Raw genomic sequence first — 19,941 nt, 5'->3', positions numbered from 1 at the left:
GGTTTCCTGTGACTGACCTGTAGACTGGAAGACTCCTGGGTTACAAAGGCAATAGCGTGAAGCAAAAGCTTCCATCATACGGTCAATTTTTTGAGCCTCTCCTGGGAGTCTGAAGCTCCACAGAAACTGCCTACAGAAGGGAAGAACAGTTGTTAGACTCCTTCCAGTATTTATATATTAAGTATTTATTACGAACAATCCGAAACAAATGGAAAAAGAAAAGAATCAGCTATATAGAATGTCCTAGAAATATGTTCTCAATCTCTCAACACACAAGTCAGGAGCTATTATAAAGCAACATGCACAGATGGCTAGCCCAGTAACTCAGCCAGCAACACTGCATGCTATCAGGCAAGATAATACGGCAGTTCATATTCTGAGGCTCTCTCTTTTTTCCAGACTAGTAAACAATTTTCTGTATGCATCCCACTTTTGCCATGAGAATGCTATGGGGGGAAAAAATGAGTTCAATCCTCCCTGGGTTTCCTGGCTACAAAAAGCAATGAACAGTCAGCTAGACTTTATTCACAATGTAAAAAGACATTATACAAAATATTTCTGGAGTAAGGACAGAGAAACAAGGAATGCAGGAAGACTTAATGTATTTATTTAAATTCATACAAAACCTTTTAAAAATGGTAACAACAAGAAGAAAACTCCACTCCTTAGAGAGATGATGCCTGTTTACTGTAAACTCACCCTACAAAAATCAGACCTAGGCCTTAAAAAGAACAACTCATGTCATCATTTCAGAAATTTTGTAATATATGCAGCAGATCTTGCTGCTGCTTAGCAGCATAAACTGAAATACAGAATTCACTTTTGTAACTCATTATTTCTACACAGATGTACACTGGAATGCATACAGGACAGAAGTCTTTACAGATTTATTTTGGCACACTGTGGCATTATAATATTCCAATGAATTTCATCATTTATTCTTTTATCTCTTAGCAAAAGAATTATCAGAATTAAACCAGGATCTAAACCAGCAAAGTTACATGCTCTGCCATGCAAAACAAGTTCTCACTATTCCCTGTACATTGGATGCCAATATAACAACCATTTATTCCTGTCTTCATCAGTTTTCATTTTAGGACACTATATTCAAGAGTCACAGGCCATCTTTAGTTTGTCAGCTCTATGTACTGTCTTTTACTCACCTCGTGCAAGGTTCCAACCCAGATCACGAATTTTGTAAGCTACCAAAATACAAACATTTAATAGTAGCAGCTGCTAAGGAAGAATAAAGTCAAACCTAACATTAAATTGGGTAAAAGAGACAGGAATATGAAGCTTTCCAGACAAGCTTCAGCAGCCACAGAAAAGGCTTCTTTGGCCCAAGCCTCAGGCAGCTCAAGTTATCATCACCACATCACTCAACCATAGCAAAGCTGTTCTGACTCCACATCACAAGGCACTGCACCAGAAACAAAAGATCACAGGGACATTTCCATTTATCTGGTGTCAGGAGGGAGTCACTTGAGGCAAAAAAACAGGCAGAACTGTCTAAGTCAACTTAATTTGATCAATCTGTTACAGATTTTCACCAAGATGAGAGGGGATCTCACAAGGTCACTGTATGCAAGCATCCCAGATAAACCAAGGGAACTGTTCATGTAGCAAGGGAAAAAAATAAACGAAGATATCACACTTTCTTTCACATGACAAGCAGGAAACTGAGGCGAGCAGAAGGAAATCACTTGTTTCAAAGTTTACCTCTCTGTGACTGAACACACTCAGTGACTATGGTCAGTGATTTCTCCCCCTCCCTGCCCAGAAGGACAAGTTGTGGTGGAATAAAAGGAGGAAGAATATTGCTTATTTAAATAAAGAGTTTATTTCTTTTTTAACCGATCTCTGTGCTAAGATAGAAAAAAGGTCTTCAAATGTCCACATATGGCAGGCACACCAAGGAGTGACAGATGTTTTAGTTGTTTGCATTTGTCTGAACTAACCAGGAATTATCACCCTTAAAGGCAGCACATACACAAACCATCAGAAGGGTTAACCAGAGCTGTCTCTGCTCACTTGCACAGTAATTTGTACAGTTATGCTGAGCTGTAGAGCAGCTTTCTGACAAATAAATCAACACAGTGACTCATATAAGCATGCAATTTGATAGAGGAAGCTCAGGTCAAAAACCAGAAAGAATTTACTCACCTTAAGGCTTGTACAAGATTGAGATCAGCGAACTCATGGAGTTCAACAAAAGCCTGAAGAACTTTAATATTAAATTCATCTCTGTGAAAGACAAAAATGGAAATAGACAATTACAATTCTGACCTTTAAGGACTTGTTAGTTATCTCGATTTGCTTCTGAAAATAAGAAAATAAACAATTATACTGATCAAATAAAGCCATCAGAAATAATCTACACATTTATTTGAGAGGAATTTTCATATTTAACCCTAGTACTTTGCCCATTTTTGCTGGTAGATTAGCAGGAGCCAGTACATTTGAACTTATTTTAGAACTGTTTAGATGAGCTAAAAATAGCCATGCCTTCTTTGTTCACATTTATTATTACTGTACTTGCCTTGACATAGGAGGATACCTGAGAAATTTATTCAGTAAAAAGCCTTTTGCAGAAACTAATCATGAATTCTTAAAACAATGGTTAGTGTAAGGTTAATTTTAGCCATACAACAAACTATCTTTTTTCCACTCTAAGAACAGAAAATATTAAAGCAGTATCTGAATTTATGTACAAAGACAAGAAACAAAAATGTTTCTATTGTTTGTATCCAAGAAAAAGATCAGCTTTTGCAAAGAGCTACTTAGCATGTACAGAACTCTTACTCCATTCTCAAGAATTGGTACAACAAAGTTAACTAAAATCAGAAGAGGTTTTGAATGGGCTTCCTCTCACCCATCTCTTATATTGGGATGCAAACCATAAGCCAAATATTATGCTTTGTTTGATATAAGGGTGTTTAAATTCAGAAGTAGCATTTAAATATTAATGAACACAAAACTAAGTGGATGGACAGAACTCAGCCTCCACCATCACCGAGTTCCTGTGCCAGAAGAATCAAGGTTTGTAATCCTCAGGGTGTGCTTTAAATACCTCACCAGGACAGAATGTTGCGTATCAGCCTCCACCCGAAAATAGAAAGGTGTGCACCCCCCAGGAATTCTCTGCTGCTTTGCTGACTAACTGCAGAGTCAGACTAACCTGCAACACTCAGGAGTGAATACCTTTAAACCAACTGCTCATTCATTATTAGCATGTTCCCTTATTGTTTTCAGGAAAACACACCAGTTCTGTCAGCAAATCCAAGCAATTCTCATCAAATTTAGCAATGCACAATTCAACTGGGCAACTGCTTTCCAATGAAGTGGCATGAGTGTAATAAAAGAGAGCATTCCAGAGGGGTATGTTTCTACTTCAAACAAATTATTTATTTTGTTTATAGGCGTGCAGTGCTTGTGCTGAGTACACCTCCAAAGACGTAAGACAAGTAACACAAATGCTCCAGGAAGCCACTTAAAGGAAGTAAAGACTTACCCACATAGAAAGAAACCATAACTTTTTTTTTAGAATGTAATTCATTCCTTATTTATTATAATTTTTGCTATACTTTTAAGTATTTTCTTATTCCATTTCACCATTCACTTTCTCCAGTTTGCTGAATGCTGTTAAGACTATAAAAGTCACTAATATAGAACCTCTCTCTTTATGGTAGAATGTTATATAAATATTTCAGTCTGTTGACTAACATGGTCTTCAGCTATATTTAGCTAGAATACAGAAGGAATTTATGATGGGCCCCTGAGAGGGGGTGGCAAAGCACAAGAGAATGTCCTCAGACATAATTCTGTTGTATAAAAACTGTTGACATGTCTACATATTCTGCATAGAGACTTCATACCAAAGATTTATTTTCAAAATGCTCATATTACAGTGAAAACTTTCACTGAACCTATGAAAGCCAAGAGGAAACTGCTGAGCAAAAGCCACAGTGCTGCTGCTGGAATCAGACTGAAGAGTGTCTCCAAAGGGACCTACCACAACCCATCACCACAGGAGCACATCCTCAATGAGCCACCTTTGAGAGCTCCCGTGGTGGCACTGGAACGTGTGCCAGACATCCATATATACACTCCAACCCCCTGCTGCCTTGCTCAGATGCCTTTTTAAAATCAATTCTTGGGTTCCACAGCAATGGAAGTCATTTGCATTCTGTGTTTTGCAACAGGGTGCATAAATATGCACACTGCATGTTTATTGTACCAGGGCTGATAAGGACAGGGTGCAGCTGCCCTTGGAGACACCTGCTCAGCAATGGGACCTGTGTGTGTGTGCAGGGAGGTGACAACACCAAAACCTGCTTGAAACTACTGTCCCAGGAAGCACCTGCTTTATTAAGTCATTTCTTTACTGTCCAATTATTACTGGCTGTAAATCACTCCTACTGTGGACTACTAGGAGTTACCAGTAGTGTTGCAACACAACTCTCAGACATTCCAAAAGCTCATGGTACAGAATTCTGTACTACAGATAAATATTCTGGATTAGTCAAAACACTAAATTAGAGTTAATTAAATATCATTCCACAATGTATCCATTTAAAAATAACAACCTAACAGGAAGAAAACCTATCACGTTACTGTAGCAGTTTTACATCCCCACTGTAGCTTTTATGGATCTCAGAGTACTCAAGCAGCTCTCTCCTGCAGCCTGTGAAGGGAAAAGGAATTACCCAAAACCTCTAAAAGTGCTTTGTAAGCTCAAGAGCAAAGTTCCAATGGTTTTACTTTACCTTTCACCGAGGTAATCTCCAATTACCGTTTTATTTAATCCTTCTCCTTTATAAAGGAACTGTGCAATGTCTTCTGCTGTGTTATGCAGGAGGTCATTTTCTATCAGAAACTGTATTCCCTAGGAAGAGCAATTCCAGAGGAAAAGGAATGTTATGTCTTCTTCTACAAGCATTTAAGTAAATATCACTCATAACATTTGGTATTAATATACTGACACAGACATATACACAGCATATTAAGAGTTACATTACCTACTGATTTTTATTTCTTTTAATAAAATGGTAAACAAATGTTTTTCAGTTAGATGAGCAATATTTAGTACCGGTTTTAAGATGAAAATGAGAACACATTTTAAAGGCAAGAAGTACTAGGTGGCAGTTTGAATCCCTCAGCCTCAATATTTGATTTGAAAGATCAAATATTAATTGAATAACGATTGCATGTTGCTCTTTGGAGCTAATGTGTGAGCTGGCCTGTTCCCAACATTGCATCAATGTTTGCAGAGCCGTAATCTGCAAAATCACATAATGAAGAGATACATAGAAACAACTTAATTACCACCATGACACAAAATAAAGCATCTGCTATAATCTACAAACTGCAACCCAATACATCAAGCCACTACTTGCAGTAGGAAGTCACAGCTGAAGATACTGAAACTGGTTTAGAAGAGTTTATGCTGACACTGGGATTATCAGTGAATTCTGGTTGTGCTGGAACTAAACTACTCACAAAGGTCTGGAGCTACACTACTCACAGAGGGCTGCTCAGTCACTGCCACCAAAGGCAGGGGGAGACTCTTACCCTGTCCCTCAGAAGGAATTTGATCAAGCCCCAGGTCTGCTATTCCTCCATAAATTACTGCCCTACAACTGGCACACGCTAGGGAAGCCCAGAGACTTCTCTGGAAAGCGGCAAAGAAAGGAGACAGAGTTATACAGAGATTATGGGAGGATGGGAGGGATGTTGTTCTGACACTGAGCAGGTCATGCAGAGAGAACCATCCTCTGTACAGCCCACAGACCCCAACAGATGCTGCCACTCCTGCTGAGTTCTTCAAATCCTAACAACATGCTGGTGAAAAGTGGAAATGGAAACTTTAAGCAGCCTTAATGTCTTGGATTCCAAATATTCCAAAAGAGGTTAATAAAGCATTACTGATATCCTCTACTAGACTGTTCTAGAATTTCAAGAATACTAGGTTTTCAATTTCTGCTAGTGGAGTATGATTTATTTCATTACAATTGAAAAAATCCCATTTTTTCATAGCATAGATAGTCCTCTAGTAACATTCAAAAAAGTTATTATCCTTCTGTTTGATTAATTCTAGTTTTTAATAATGAAATGGTTACCTGCTTGACAAAAAAAGGTCAGTTCTCTGACCTGATTTAACAGGGAAAGTAAACTGTGATGTTATAAAGCTTGAAGCTTTCTTTAGAAAGTCTGGAATGCAATTCTCTCAGAACAATTCCATCATCATCTGAAAACTTTCAATGCCAGGATGGTGCTCTGATAACTTAATATTTTGATAAGTCATTTCACAACAGACATGATTTCTTTGCAAAGAATATAACCATTATATCCTGAATCAGAAATTGCTCAGCTTTCCTCAAAACTGATCCCTTCAAAGCTTATTTGTACAATATTTGACAACAAAACACAGCACTTTTTTGCATCCCAAGTGATTCAAAAAGCTCTCATCTCTGACAATCAAAAGAGAATCTTTCCTCTGATATCAGAAATAGCAGATTCCTTTGGTTCAACACCTGGACCGTATTATTCATGCTTAGCATAAACAGACTGATCTGAATAGGTTTTTTGAAGTTGTACAAGTTACTGATATGGAACATGATTTAAAGTATGGAAAACAAATTTCTCTGCACAGAAGCAAACACTTTAGCATACTGCAAAAAAATCAATTTAGTTTTCCTTTTCCTGGATTTTTTAAAATTATTCCTAAGATGGTAAGGAACCAGAAGTCAAACAGACAGGAAAAGTAATTTGTCTGGGACAACAACTTCAGCGTCTGGAATAAATGACAAAATAGGCCAAGCAAACCCCCATCACTTCCTACACTATCTTTTGTCTTGATGCAAATTTTCTTTTTGTAGACTGACAGGAGACAGATGACAGCTGTACTAGTTTAACTTACCCACACAAAACTCATGGCTGCAGACATTTTCAATATTCACTACAAATACTGCATGGATTTATTTTTTTTTTACGTCATTGCAACAAAATCTGCTTTGAATTTCATTGCTTTTACAGTAACTCAATTATAAATTCTGCAGTTGTTTAAACCCTGCCTTTGCAGAGAGAATTCATTTTCTGGGCCCAACACAGGCAGTACCAACTTCGGCATGGCAAATTTCCAGCACAACTTTGTACCTGCACAGGGATTCTTCAAGTGTTTTACAAATTTTACCATTACAGCCCTTCCCACACGAGCTCACCAAACCCAAACTCCCAGGTACATCATCATGGAAGTACATAAAATACACCTATTTTCAGAGAGGGCAAGGGAGAATTGCTCTACACAGACATGAATGTGTAATGGTCCTCAAATAAAAGTGATAAAAGAAAATTACCTCCCTGTGTTCCTGCTAATATGAAAACATGAGACCTCTGTTACCTGGTTTTAAAGGACGGAACTTGGTGGGTTCTACCCAAGTATTATTATCCCAGTTCTCTGGCATTCCTAAATCCAGAGACCATCTTCCCTCGTGTTTCTGAATGAAAAACATCCATTTCCAATGAACCCCAGGTAGCTTTTCCCAGCACCAGGGGGATGCACAATTCAGCTGTCTGTAACTTAACACAGCAGCTGCAAACAACCCCATGACCCAGCTTCAGAGCAGACAGCTACTGCAGCCACCACTGATCACAGGCATTACTAAGAAATTACTACTCTAAGCCTGTTCACCACATTTAAATTATGTTACAGTAGCAATGTGGCCACAGCATCTATTTATAGAAATAATTTCATCCAGCAAGAACCATAACAAAAAATAGTTAATGCTGGAATGAAAACAGCTGACATCATCCTGTGACTCTGCCACTTCTAGGACTTGAAAGAGCTGGAGGACCACAGGAAACTACCAGGGTATTTGGAGGTATTCTGCCCTCAACAGAACAGAAGTTAAGCAGTTACCAAAATGGAAAATAAAAATAAAAGACATGGCCAGCAGTTTAGAAAGGGTTATTGTACTTGAGACTTTCTGGCAAACTGGAAACAGTCTGAAGAACAGAAGCCGACACTGTATTTGGAACATTTCAGAAAAGCCACAAAAAAGTAACTGAATTCAATACAATTGGAAGGAAAACATGTCAAGAACATAGAAAAACAAATGCTAAATGACTTCCAAGAAAACCTTAAAGAATACTCTCCACAAATTCAAAATGGAATCTCAATTGCAAACACTAGAAGACAATAAAACAAAGCAAGGAAGATGAAATATGAAAAGCAAAGGCTAAAGGTTGAATATGTCAAAGAAACTTTTAAATATTGTAGGAGAGGTCTGTAAGAGAATGTGCAGATCCCCAAATTTTCCAGCAAATTAAAAACTATTTAAGAAACAGAGAGGCACTCCAGGAAGAACTGCATTACTTCTTGGCTACACGCAGAGCAGATCTCTTGAAACTGGTAACCAAGCTTGAGCAAGTCAGAGAGGTACACATCTATATGTATATACAGAAATACAGATGGTCACACATGCCTTTTTCAGAAACAAGTTTAGATATCCAAATAAAAAAGTCTGCATGAGAACAAATTAAAAAATATGGCAAAGGTATTTTGAAAGATAAAAATAGGAGAGCAATAAAGAAAAAGGAGTATGGGATCACTAACAACCACACATCAAAAAAACTTTTTAATTTTATTTGACATATCAACATAGAACACCTCTATCAGGTACAAAGCAAGCCAGGTCAATCAATACCTAGCATATTTGGTTGTTGATAAGTAACCTTCATTATCAAGGGTTTGTTTAAGTGAAAGAAGCACACAGCTGGCACCTGATCTGATGGCTGCTTCCAGTTTAACCCTCTGCTCAGTGTGTTACAGGACAGGCAAGTAAGGCCTATGAACTTACATTGTCAGAAATATTTCTTGAAAAAAAAAAATTGAAGTATTTGTCGTAGATTGTACTACAAGCAGAAACTTGATTTCTGATAAACCAACAAAAAAAAGTTCTCTACCTTCTTAGGGTCCATGTTGAATTTCTTCCTTCCCATTGCTATTTGCTTATTCCTTTGTGTAGTTTTGCTACATAAAGAGACAAAAAAGAAACAACAAGCACTTACCAGTCACTCTTTTACAAAAAGACTTCTAGACCAAGTTTTAATTTGTGTTTGGCTACTCTGTATTTTCTACTACAAAATCAAGACATACATGTTTTACAATGGAGAAAATTATGACACTATTTTCAACTCCTTCAAGCAACTGCAGCTTCAGAGACCCGTATCCTTACCAACCGTGCAGTAAAGCATTACACTCTATACAACATATTCTCTATCCAAACAAGTGACACACCTGCATGGGATAAAGTCAGGCTTTATAACAGACTAAATAAAGGTAATCTATCGTTTGTTTAGCATGGGAAAGGTATTTTTACTTGCTGTTCCTGGAAGACCTGTTCCAAGCTCTTACTGAATCATGTCCATATGTTGGCATTACTTACCTTTCTTCTACGCTAGTCAGATTATCAATTTCAGTCATAACCTCAGCAATTTCAAATTTTAATCTCTGTCAAAAGAAGGAAGGACAACACATTAACCTACATTAGACCATTTTTTGAAATCATCTATCATATAATAATGTGATCGATTAGGTTTTATTTTCTTATACTTATTATTCACCTAAAGAAAAGTGAACAATCATAGAGCTTCCTTAGATATATAAGGATTTTATCACAACTGAATGACTGTTAAACACATGAATCTGCACTCTCAGTGTTTGCTCATGCCAGAGCACCAAGACCAAGCTGCCATTATCAATTAATAAGATTTCTTTACCCACATTTCTCACTCACTCCTATATCCAGGATCCAAATCTGCTGTTTAATGAGTTTCTGATTACACAAATCAAATGTGGAAATCTGCACATATTGCATTACATAAATTCAGAAGTTAATATTTTTAAAAGCACACATATGATGCATAAATCCTGTTCACTATTTAAATACCAGGAGTATTTCGTTTAAGTTGTTCATATGCTTTTAAAACTATTAGCTGAAATTCATATTTAGGTCTGCAGCTTAGGTCTGTAACTTAATCTACTGAAGGAATCTTCTAAGGATCTTTACAGTAAATCAATTACCTCAATATCATCAATCAGTTCTTTTTTCCTGCGACGAATATTTAAAAGCTCTTCTCTTTCTTCCATAGACAGGTCATCAGGCACTGGAATGGAGCAAAATGTACAATTTTTTAGCATTTGCAAATATACCCCAGCATCATAGAAAACTTAATAAACTTATTAGGAAAAATAAGCTTATAGGAAACATCAGGACATTTTTTCAGGAAAAAACCCAAAACAAATCAAAACAACACAAATGAAACCTAAATCTAATATATTTGTAATCTGCTTTATAAAAATCACAAGTAAGGTAATTGAATGAACGTCTATGGACAGAATCTATCTTTCAAAAGAAAAACAGACAATCAAAGGAATCTTGTTATCATATGATGTGGCAAGATTTGGTTCTACAGCTTAATTGCCAAATTCAAGTTGGATATAATTCTATTGTATCAGTAACATACCAAAATTCTTCATGTAAATTAATTATTAATTATGATTCAGAAGATATTACTACCTTGCAGAGAAAAAAAGCCAAAGAATAGCCACTGCTATACATAATATGTGTATCCTGGTGCTGGCTTCAGACATCCCCTAATGCCAGCAGTGCCCCTTCATTTGGCTGCTTTGGAGAGAGAGATGCAGGCAGGAACAACCCAACACCACTAACACCAAATACAGCAGCAGAATCAGTTCTCTAAAACAACCATGGACTTTGCATAACATCATTTAGGTGAGTCTGTAGGATTTAAGTCAATTTTAGGTCTCTCCTTAGCCATGCTCAATCAAATATATGACCCTGCTGATAAAAATCAGTTGCTACTGAGGATGTAAATGTGTGTCTGTCACTCATCCTACCCTCACCCTGTGTCTCAGCCTGAGAACCAGCAAACACCAAACATCATCAGCATAAAACCACTGCTTTTCTTGAACAATCAGATGTTCCCCAGCAAGAAACTTCTTTGGACAGAGATTACTTCTGCTCATTTGTACAGCACTAGACACCAAATACAAATATTCACTTCCTGTGTAACGATCCTATAGTAACAGTTCTAATACTACCCACTTTCTTGGAAACAGCTCCTTAATTATAAAACAGCTTTTCCTTCCAGTAAAATGGAACAACAAAAATAATTAATAAGGTATGCAAGAGCAACACACAACAAATGTAGTTATTTGGGATGGTCAGGGCCACTGCTTTATGTCCCAAGCACACATTACAGACTGTAGCAACAGGATTACAAAAATAAGTTCAGTTTGAGAGGACAGAGCTTCTGTTAGAATCCTAATAATGAAATATTGATTATTTCAACATCCAATGGCTAAGCTCCTTTCCTTTTAGGATCTGAATCATAACAAAATCCAAATGGCGACAGACCTTGTTAGACATGAAGTAATTATGGCAAATGATTTCATTTAACTACTCCAGATACAAACATGATTAAATTACTTTCAGTTTAGGAAATGACAGTCTTCTGTTGAACAAATACCAGACTTCAATATGTTTACCTGCTTATTCTCTTCATCTTATCAGAAAGCCACCACCCCTAAAAATTTCTTGCATGCAAATAGTGGTAGGGTTCTTTTCACATCAAACCTTATAAATACATGTCCCTACATCACATCTTTGTCTTACATGTTTAATCCAAGATCCTAAACCACAGGGAATTAATGACTATACACACACTGTGTACATAAACACACCACAAATATTCCAACTACTTAACTGAGCACTGACAAAAAAATTAATACTGCTACCCAATGTTGATTAGAAAAAAGGGAAACCATATATAATAACTCTCTTAGTTAGGAAGCACATTCTGATAGCCTTAAAGCATTTCTGCAGTATTGTAGATGAATTTACACTGCAGCTTTACAGTAGAAGTATTAGTAAGAGATGCTAAATTTTTAACTCTGCTGCAGCAAGACATTTTGGTAATTCTCACCTTCACTGGCAACTGGAAATACTAATAAAACCTCAAACAGAAAATCATCTTGATGCAATAAATATTCAGAATTCATAGATGGTGTTGCTTTTTCTTCATGGTGAGTTACAAAACCTCTGGATTAGCCACTACCACAAACCCTTCCCAGTTCTGCACACCAGTGAGTGGTACTGCAGTTTCTTCCCCCTTACTCTGCTGTGCAGTGAAGGCTCCTTGGGACAGGTTTGGAGTATCTGGAACGAGTGAAATTGCTTTTTTGGAATCAACACAAATTGTAACAGTTTTCTATGCTCAAGCAAGCCACAAAAAAAGAGAAATCAAACACCTCAGTGTTTTCCTACAGCACCCAAATACTGTCTGCTGTGTTTTCCCCTCCTCTGATCACAGCCAGAGTAGAGACAAGGCTCACAGTATAATTAATGATGCTGTTAGACAGAAAGGAAAAAAGCTAAATGGAGTCAGACTACATTTTGCATTAGGAAATAAAATCAAGTATTTATCTGCCAGATACACGACAAGCTGTCTGCTGGAAAAGAAGATTCTGCATTTGGAGAGCACTTAGATAAACCGGACATTAATGCATCTTTAAATAACGATATTTAAATATCAAAGCCAAAATATTTCAGTTATCTTTTGACAAGAATAGAATATATTCAGGATGTTACTGAGTGGGAGTTACAGTACTGCTCAACCTCTAGAAACTCTTGTATAGACAGTATTTTCCTTCCCCTCACACTCCCAGCACAGGGGAGGGATGACTGACTCGCCAGGATCACTCCCAAGGGTGCTGTCCTGTAGTCACATGAATTGGCCTCTGTGTGATATTGAACATGTTTGCCTCATTATCATCCTTCTACTGATTGTCTATCACTGCTTCCCTTCTCCAGTGCTGCTTTTTATGCTGTAGAAAATGTATCAGTGGGAGAATCAATGCACCAAAAAAAGGCTTCTGAAGAGACTTCATGAGGAATTACAGCCTGGAAGGTGTCTGCTCCAGGAGGCTGCGTGACTTTAAGGCTACTTTCCCTGCTGTTTCAACTCTGTGTCTTAAAGGCTAACAGTAGTTCTCTATTTCAATTAAGGCTTTTGAAATATTAACATAGGAGGGCAACACACAATGGTGGATTAAAACATCTTTACAGTCCTAAGCAAACATTGCAGGTCCATGGTCAGAGATCATCTGCTCTGCAAGACCCCTCCCAAGGCCATCATCCTTTTGCCTCCAGCAAACATTTCTTTTTCAACCATGTGTTCACATAATCCTCCACACAGAACAACTCATGGAGCACATATCATGCATGTATTTGTTCTGTAAAACAAATTTTCTAGCTGTCCTCTCTGAGTCACTTGTGGGGAGCGTTTTTCTTTCACCAATCTAAACACAAAGTAGACAGGACGGGAGGAGTTAGCATAAACATTTAAATACTAAAAAAGAACAAAAGCATTTCAGTACAGTGAACAAGCTACAGCATTCTTTCATGCTATCTTCTAATCTCTAAATAAAGCCAATGTTCTAATGTAAGTCATTTTTGTGAAATCTTTTAGCTTACAGGGAGAGCATTTCCTTTTTCTATAAATTCAGAGCTTCAGTTACTACCAAACAGAAAGTCAATATACTACTGATATTTTATTTATGAGGAACACGGTTGTTGAAAATACAAATTATATTCTTGGCCAAACAGAACGAAACACACAACACCATATATGTTGCAATACTACTATTACCAACAGAAAAAAGAAAAATATTTAGTATATTCCAACTTGGCCTATAGAATTCAATTCCTATAACCGAACTATATGTATTTAAATGAATATCTTGTAATGCAACACTTAATGGAACACACTTTTAATACAGTTCTGTTTACTATACCGAGTTAGGGAAAACAAACTGCATCTGACCACAGAAATCAGTGTATTGTGCATCAGTTGTGACGTCGCTTGGTTAAATAATTCTCCACTATGGACAGCCCAAGTACAATACCCAAAGAACAGCATTATCCCACAGCTCTCAATATGAAGCTCTCATTTTTGAGCTAGCAAGTACCAAAAAACCCAAAAACTAAATTTAGAGACTTGGAAAGAACTGCAACAGATCAACTTGCAAAGGAAGTTCCCACAGGTTAGAGAAAAGTAGGAGCAAATCCCATAATAGAAAACAGAAGCCTAGCACTTTCCAAGTCCATAATCATGATACCTTCACCTTTTTCGGTAGTAAAACCTAAATATTTTCCAGCTCTCCAATGGTACTATAAGAAGCAAAATTCCTGTGTTTAACTTCACTCGTTAGCCTTTGGTTGCCAGTCACCAGTCAAAGTCTAAAGCAATCTCACTTGACCCCTTCAACTGACTTCAGAGTTCAATCTCTCAAGAGGGCACAGTAAGATATCCACAACCAGCAAAAAGCAAACATTTAACAATACCCAACAACACCTAACACAGACAAATCACTAATTCTGTAACCCCACTTACGAAGCAATACAACACCCTGACTCTGATTGCTCAGCTAACTTCTTGGTTTCATAAAGACAAACATTTTCCTTCTTCTGTGTCAGTCCCAAATTAGTGGTCTTCAGTATTTGCATTCCAAGCAAAGAACAATTAGATGGAATGTAATTTTGCTGCAGCTGAAACATCTTGCAAGTGTAAAGATATTTACACAACTTAAGGCTTAAAACTAAACAAACCCTTCCTCATTCATACACAAAATGGATAGACATGTTTCTTCTGGCCTTTAAAATAATATACATTCATCTCTGAGAACAAATCTGACTCTCTCAGAACATTTGCCTCAACGGATATTCTCAGGCTTTTCGCTCTTCCTTTCCCCCTACATGTTCCCTTTTTTTAAAACTTGATTACAGGAACATTTTCCAGCTTTCAGCCAAGATGTATAAACAATGCTCCAACCACTTGTGGCTATTAAAAATTCCATAGAAGTTTTTGTAGGAGGACATTCTTCTGAATAGATTCACTTCACAGTGCAGAAACAAACTGTATCTGCATTAAATTCCACCAGTAAAACCAGCTGGATTTGGCTCCTTCCTGAACTACCTTACTATGAGAATCTGCTATTTAGTCACTGCTGAGCACGTTCCAGCATAGGAGCATCAACACTTCCATTAAGGGGGGAAATAATCCTGTACACAATATCCTTTCACACACAAAAAAATCACCAGTTGATGGTATGAGGAATCTAGGACAGAATCCATGGGTTGCAGAGTTATTTTGAGTTTTCAATCACAAGGGACTCTGTGGCCAGAAATCACATTAGTGGCCAAACCCAGAAGAGAACCTCCAACGCACATCCATCATTCCCATTGTTTAACTGCTGGAAATCACACCATTACAAGATGTTCCTGAAAACATTTTTTTTCTCTAGGATAATGACATACTTTGCAGGAAAATTACAGTAAAGATATTATCATTTTATGCTTCTAATAATAGAAGGGGGGAACCCTAAAAATATTAATACTATTGCAACATGAAAAATACACTTTCAGGAATTTAGAGGAAATAGTTTCCTTCTGACCTGCTACATCTTCGAGATTTTTCCCTTTTACTTCTGCTACAAAGCAGGTTTATTATATCAGTGGTATACATTCGTGTAGGTTTCTTAAAAACAGACAAAAGTATAAAAAATTGGAAATTATTAAATATATTTTTGTTCTATACAGAAAGGGTCCAGCAGGGTGACAGTACCATCAAGTGTGAAATCATGTCTTGTAAAAAACAAAGTCTTTCTTATAATCCATAAGAATTACTTCAAATATGGCAAGATAATGTTTTTGTTCTGCCCAGAAACAGCCCTACATAACTTGTTAATGTGTTAGTCTCTCCAGCCAAGCAGAAAGCAGGCAGTTGCAAAATTGTGCAAAATCAGGCTCCAGATAACACTGATTTGGAGAGAAGGGAAATTTTACCTGCCTCCCAAAACTCATCTTATTTCAGATATCACAACGGACATGCCCTGCCGTGTCACCTGCAAATGTTTCTGCCTATGGAGTACAAAAGGAAGAGGAGCCAGCAGCAACAGCAGCTGTGTCTGTACAAACTGCACAGAGCCCAACAGCTGTGCAGGGAGCAGGGAGTGCAGAGCTCTCGCATGAGCTGCTAATCCTGCCTGCGAGCCATGAGCTGCCCTTCTTAACGGCACCAAACACAAAGAGGTGCTTCAGAGCAGCTTCCACATCCTCACCTTCCTATACAGAGACACCCACAGAAACTGGAGAGGCACCTCCCTTGCTTTTCAGCTTCTAATTAGGCCTCTGACACAGATACTGGCCATTAGAAATCAGGGTGTGTTTAAGTTAATGAGTGTTTCTTTTTTTTACTGTCCGTGCTCTTTATTTTCATTAGCAAGCATTACTGAAGGTTATGATTATATTATAATTACCTCCTTAAATTCAATAGTGTCTTATTCCAACGTTTTTATGTATTTCCATTAGGAAACCAAGTGTTTTGCAGCAACGAAATAAAAGAACCACTTTCAATCACATAAAGGAGCATCACTCGGGGAGCAAAGAAGAAAAAACACAAGGGAGGGACAAGGTCTGAGCAAGATTTCACAGGTAATAAGTTGCTCCTCTATGTTCCTGCACTACTTTGCCATTTGATGCCCAGAGCCTGTTTTTTTCTGAGTTGCTTTTTTCCCCCCAATTTAGCAAGACAAATGGTTTCACCAAGGGACCACAGAATTGCCCCAAAAAACAGGCACAGCAGAAACCCCTGGCAGCACAAAGGTACAGAGGACAGCAACCCCCGTGAGGTCAGCCAGCCCTAAAACCAGCTTAGTTCAGCCCCAAAACCCCACCCTCACAGGCTGTATTCTCTAAATACTGAAAGTAGTTCAACCTGATATTAATAATAGATAAGCATGGATTTCCTTTCAGAGGCATTTTTCTTTTGAAGTCACTCTACTCTTGCTTCAAGATCAGAAGATGCTTCTAGGCCAACTTTTCTTTCTAAAATATGTAAATACAAATTACTGAATATGAAAAGAAAGCTGAGTTTAACTTAGCATTCTAAGTCTCTTACCCAAATACATTAATACTTGCATTAATAATATAAAGTGTTAAAATATGCATATCCATGCATATTTTAAAAGTGCAGAAAAATTTTATGCCAGCTAATGTGGAAATTAAAAAGGGAGATGTTGGCCACACTGTAGTAGTGTGTGTTTCAGACAGGGCTATGAACAGATTAGCACAGATACAGGAAATACTATCCAACATAACACGTGCCTTCACCACCATCAGTTACCAACTACTATTCAGGAATTCTGGTGAATCACCACTCTGATTTCAGTGCTACAGCTACACATTGTCACACTATCACTCCTTAACATCACAGTCCTCTTCCAACACGAAAACAGGAACACCGAAGTAATGTGGGACAAATGTAATGCTGCACAGTGCCAAGCCCCGGGAGTAAAAATGCACAGTCCTGTACTGTCCTGCTGGCCCAGGGACAGTGGGGCATTTATACTGCCTTAAAAACTTCTTACTCTGCTTTCAGCTTTTTCACAAAATGATTGCATCTGATTTCTTTTCTGCACAGCAAATAATGAGGAAGGGTGATCAGAATTAGCTTGGTGTAGTAATATCACCATTATAAATACAGATATTACTCTTCTAAAAGGAAGTAGCCTCAAGCCTTTTCTTTACACTGCATCAAACCAACAAAATACCGTCAAACAGAAACAAATTATTTTTCCCCTCCTTCTCATGTATGCTGCAAGGCAGAATCTCACAGATAAATAATTTTGGGAAAGCTCAGTAACAATTTTCTCTCTGTGAAGCATTTGTATGTGCAAAACTGGAGAAACAAATGGGGAACTTATGTAGTGCCACAGCTGAAATCAAACAAGTTTTCTCTGATGTTTGCATTTGAAAGCCTTTGCTTAGAGTACATTATATTTATAGTATGCATTAACACAAATTTAGTCTTTACACAATGGAAGTGTGCAAATTATGAATTTCTCTTGTACGCTTTCATGGCAAGAATCAGGTCACAAAAAACTTTAGCACCCCCTGAGGAAGAGAATGATGCGGCAATAACACATGGGGAGACCACAGCTGATAGCACATTATGTATCCACTTGCAATGCAGAACAACAGCCACTTCTCAAGTGGGAGTCTTGGGAAGGAAATCAGGGCTCCCCCTCAACACTGTCTAGGAGGTGAAAGGAGCAGATCACCATGCCAACTATGCACAGCATTGCTAAGTGGCACATTAGAGATATGTCTTTAGCTGAAACCCTTCATTCAGTATAGCGCAAAGAAAGGGCAGCAAAAGAGCAGTGGATTTTGCTTGCCTGCAGCAAAAAGAGAAAATTCTGAAATTAAAATGTGTAGATGCAATTGCTTCCCACAAGTAAGATCTTTAAAGCCACACAATAGAAGCAGGATGTACCTTTTAACTTGGGGCATTTATGGTTTTGCCCAATACAACTGCAGCATATCACTAGACAGAATTATACAAAGAATTGTATGGGAAAGGACTGGATGGGCCCATGACTGATTTCTATGACAGCACAGCTCACTTCCGATTGAGCCAAGCATAAAAACAACACTGACAGAAATTAAAAAACATTTTATCTTTCAGCAACTCTTCAAATGACCAGCATGGGAGAGAGACCTGCTCAGACTGCTGATGGAAAATGGGTGGAACAAGTAGGAGCCCAGTTTGGGAAGTGGATTTCCTGAAGTACTGCAGCCACTGCTCGGGGTTTGGTTCTGTGGTCACTTTGGTGTGTTTGAGATGACTCCCAGCAGCTCTGTAGAGTGTGAGGCAAAGCTTAAACTACTGACAGGAGAACAGCAAATAGTCCTCTGTCAACTTCTTTTCCTTGTCAATCAGGACAGGACTTTTTCTCGCAACCATCCCAAAGAGTATGTGTGGATGAAAAGGAAAGCTGGGACGCTTCATCTCCCACTGGTACACAGCTCCCAGCAGTCCCTGTGAACAACTGGATTAATCACACACGTCCTGCTGCCAGTCCAGACTTCATTCAGCTCCAGGATCCAAGCAACTCAAACCAAGGATGGGGAAACTCCTCCTGAAAACAGAGATCATTTCACCGCACTCTGCATGAGGAAGAGGCAAACAAAAACACTGATTCCTTCAGCTTTTGAAACAGTATGAGAAGGAAAAAAGAGTAAGACAGCAGCATTGTTTCAGCTTTACCCTTATAGAAGGGCTGTGTTTCTCCAGTCACCTCGAGTTACTGGGAAGAGGAAGTGGCTGGCTGGCAGGTATCTACATTTTTTCCTAGGATAGATCTTGGAAAATAGACGTGAAACGCAAACACAGCAGAGTAGCAGCAGACACTCCTGTCAGATCCATTTCGAGTAGCAGCACTGAAAATTGACAGGAATGTCACTGAGCAGCTGCAGGGGGGTCCTGGAGCACAGACCCTGTGGTCAGCCGCCAGCAATGCCCCCAAATCCTGCTCAATACTCAGGCACAGCTCATCAGACCTCCCGTGTTCCCAGCAAAACAGCTGGGGTTCAGACAGGCTTTCTGTCACAAATTTCCAGTAACATCCACTCTTGGCAATGAGGATCTACTCACAGCACTGCACTCATTAGTGAGGAGCATTAGCTGTTACTTAGGATTGCCGGCTGTTTCTAAAGCACACAATGCAATTTTCAGAAAAAGAGAGGCAAAGTTGATTTTTCACCTTCCCCCATTCTGACACAGTTCTGGAGTTAGATTTCAGAACAGTATTTATTGCAGAAGTATTTACTGCCTTCTATTTATTCATTTTCCAAGATCAGTTGCACACTGAGGAGGTGGAGCAACTTCAGATTTGAAAGCAATCTTCCTTCCCTGAGGAATATTTCCAAAGGCAGCTATGGAGTGCCACACAGGACTGCTCATCTATCCAGTAACTGCTTGTGCAGCATTTATATTCACCCAGAACAAGACAGA

At 38.3% G+C, this 19,941-nt stretch overlaps 1 protein-coding gene across 2 annotated transcripts in view; it reads right to left on the bottom strand.

Annotated features, from left to right (window-relative positions):
- The window catches only part of CYTH3 (cytohesin 3), a 48,879-nt gene that overhangs the window by 13,700 nt on the left and 15,238 nt on the right, over nt 1-19,941 (bottom strand). Inside the window, exons 2-7 of one of the 2 annotated variants that reach the window (XM_063414348.1) lie at nt 10,085-10,167; nt 9,447-9,511; nt 8,965-9,031; nt 4,767-4,885; nt 2,164-2,244; nt 18-130 (exon numbers count right to left, since the gene is read on the bottom strand). In XM_063414348.1, coding sequence (XP_063270418.1) covers nt 18-130; nt 2,164-2,244; nt 4,767-4,885; nt 8,965-9,031; nt 9,447-9,511; nt 10,085-10,167 — 528 coding nt within the window. Of the gene's footprint in view, nt 1-17; nt 131-2,163; nt 2,245-4,766; nt 4,886-8,964; nt 9,032-9,446; nt 9,512-10,084; nt 10,202-19,941 lie in introns of those variants that run through there. The other variant, XM_063414347.1, reaches the window with a different exon arrangement.

Source organism: Prinia subflava, chromosome 17, assembly GCF_021018805.1.
Source record: "Prinia subflava isolate CZ2003 ecotype Zambia chromosome 17, Cam_Psub_1.2, whole genome shotgun sequence".
In the NCBI taxonomy this organism is placed as follows: Eukaryota; Metazoa; Chordata; class Aves; order Passeriformes; family Cisticolidae; genus Prinia; species Prinia subflava.
The sequence above is the reverse complement of the archived record's forward strand: the minus strand, read 5'-3'. Positions and strand labels throughout refer to the sequence as shown.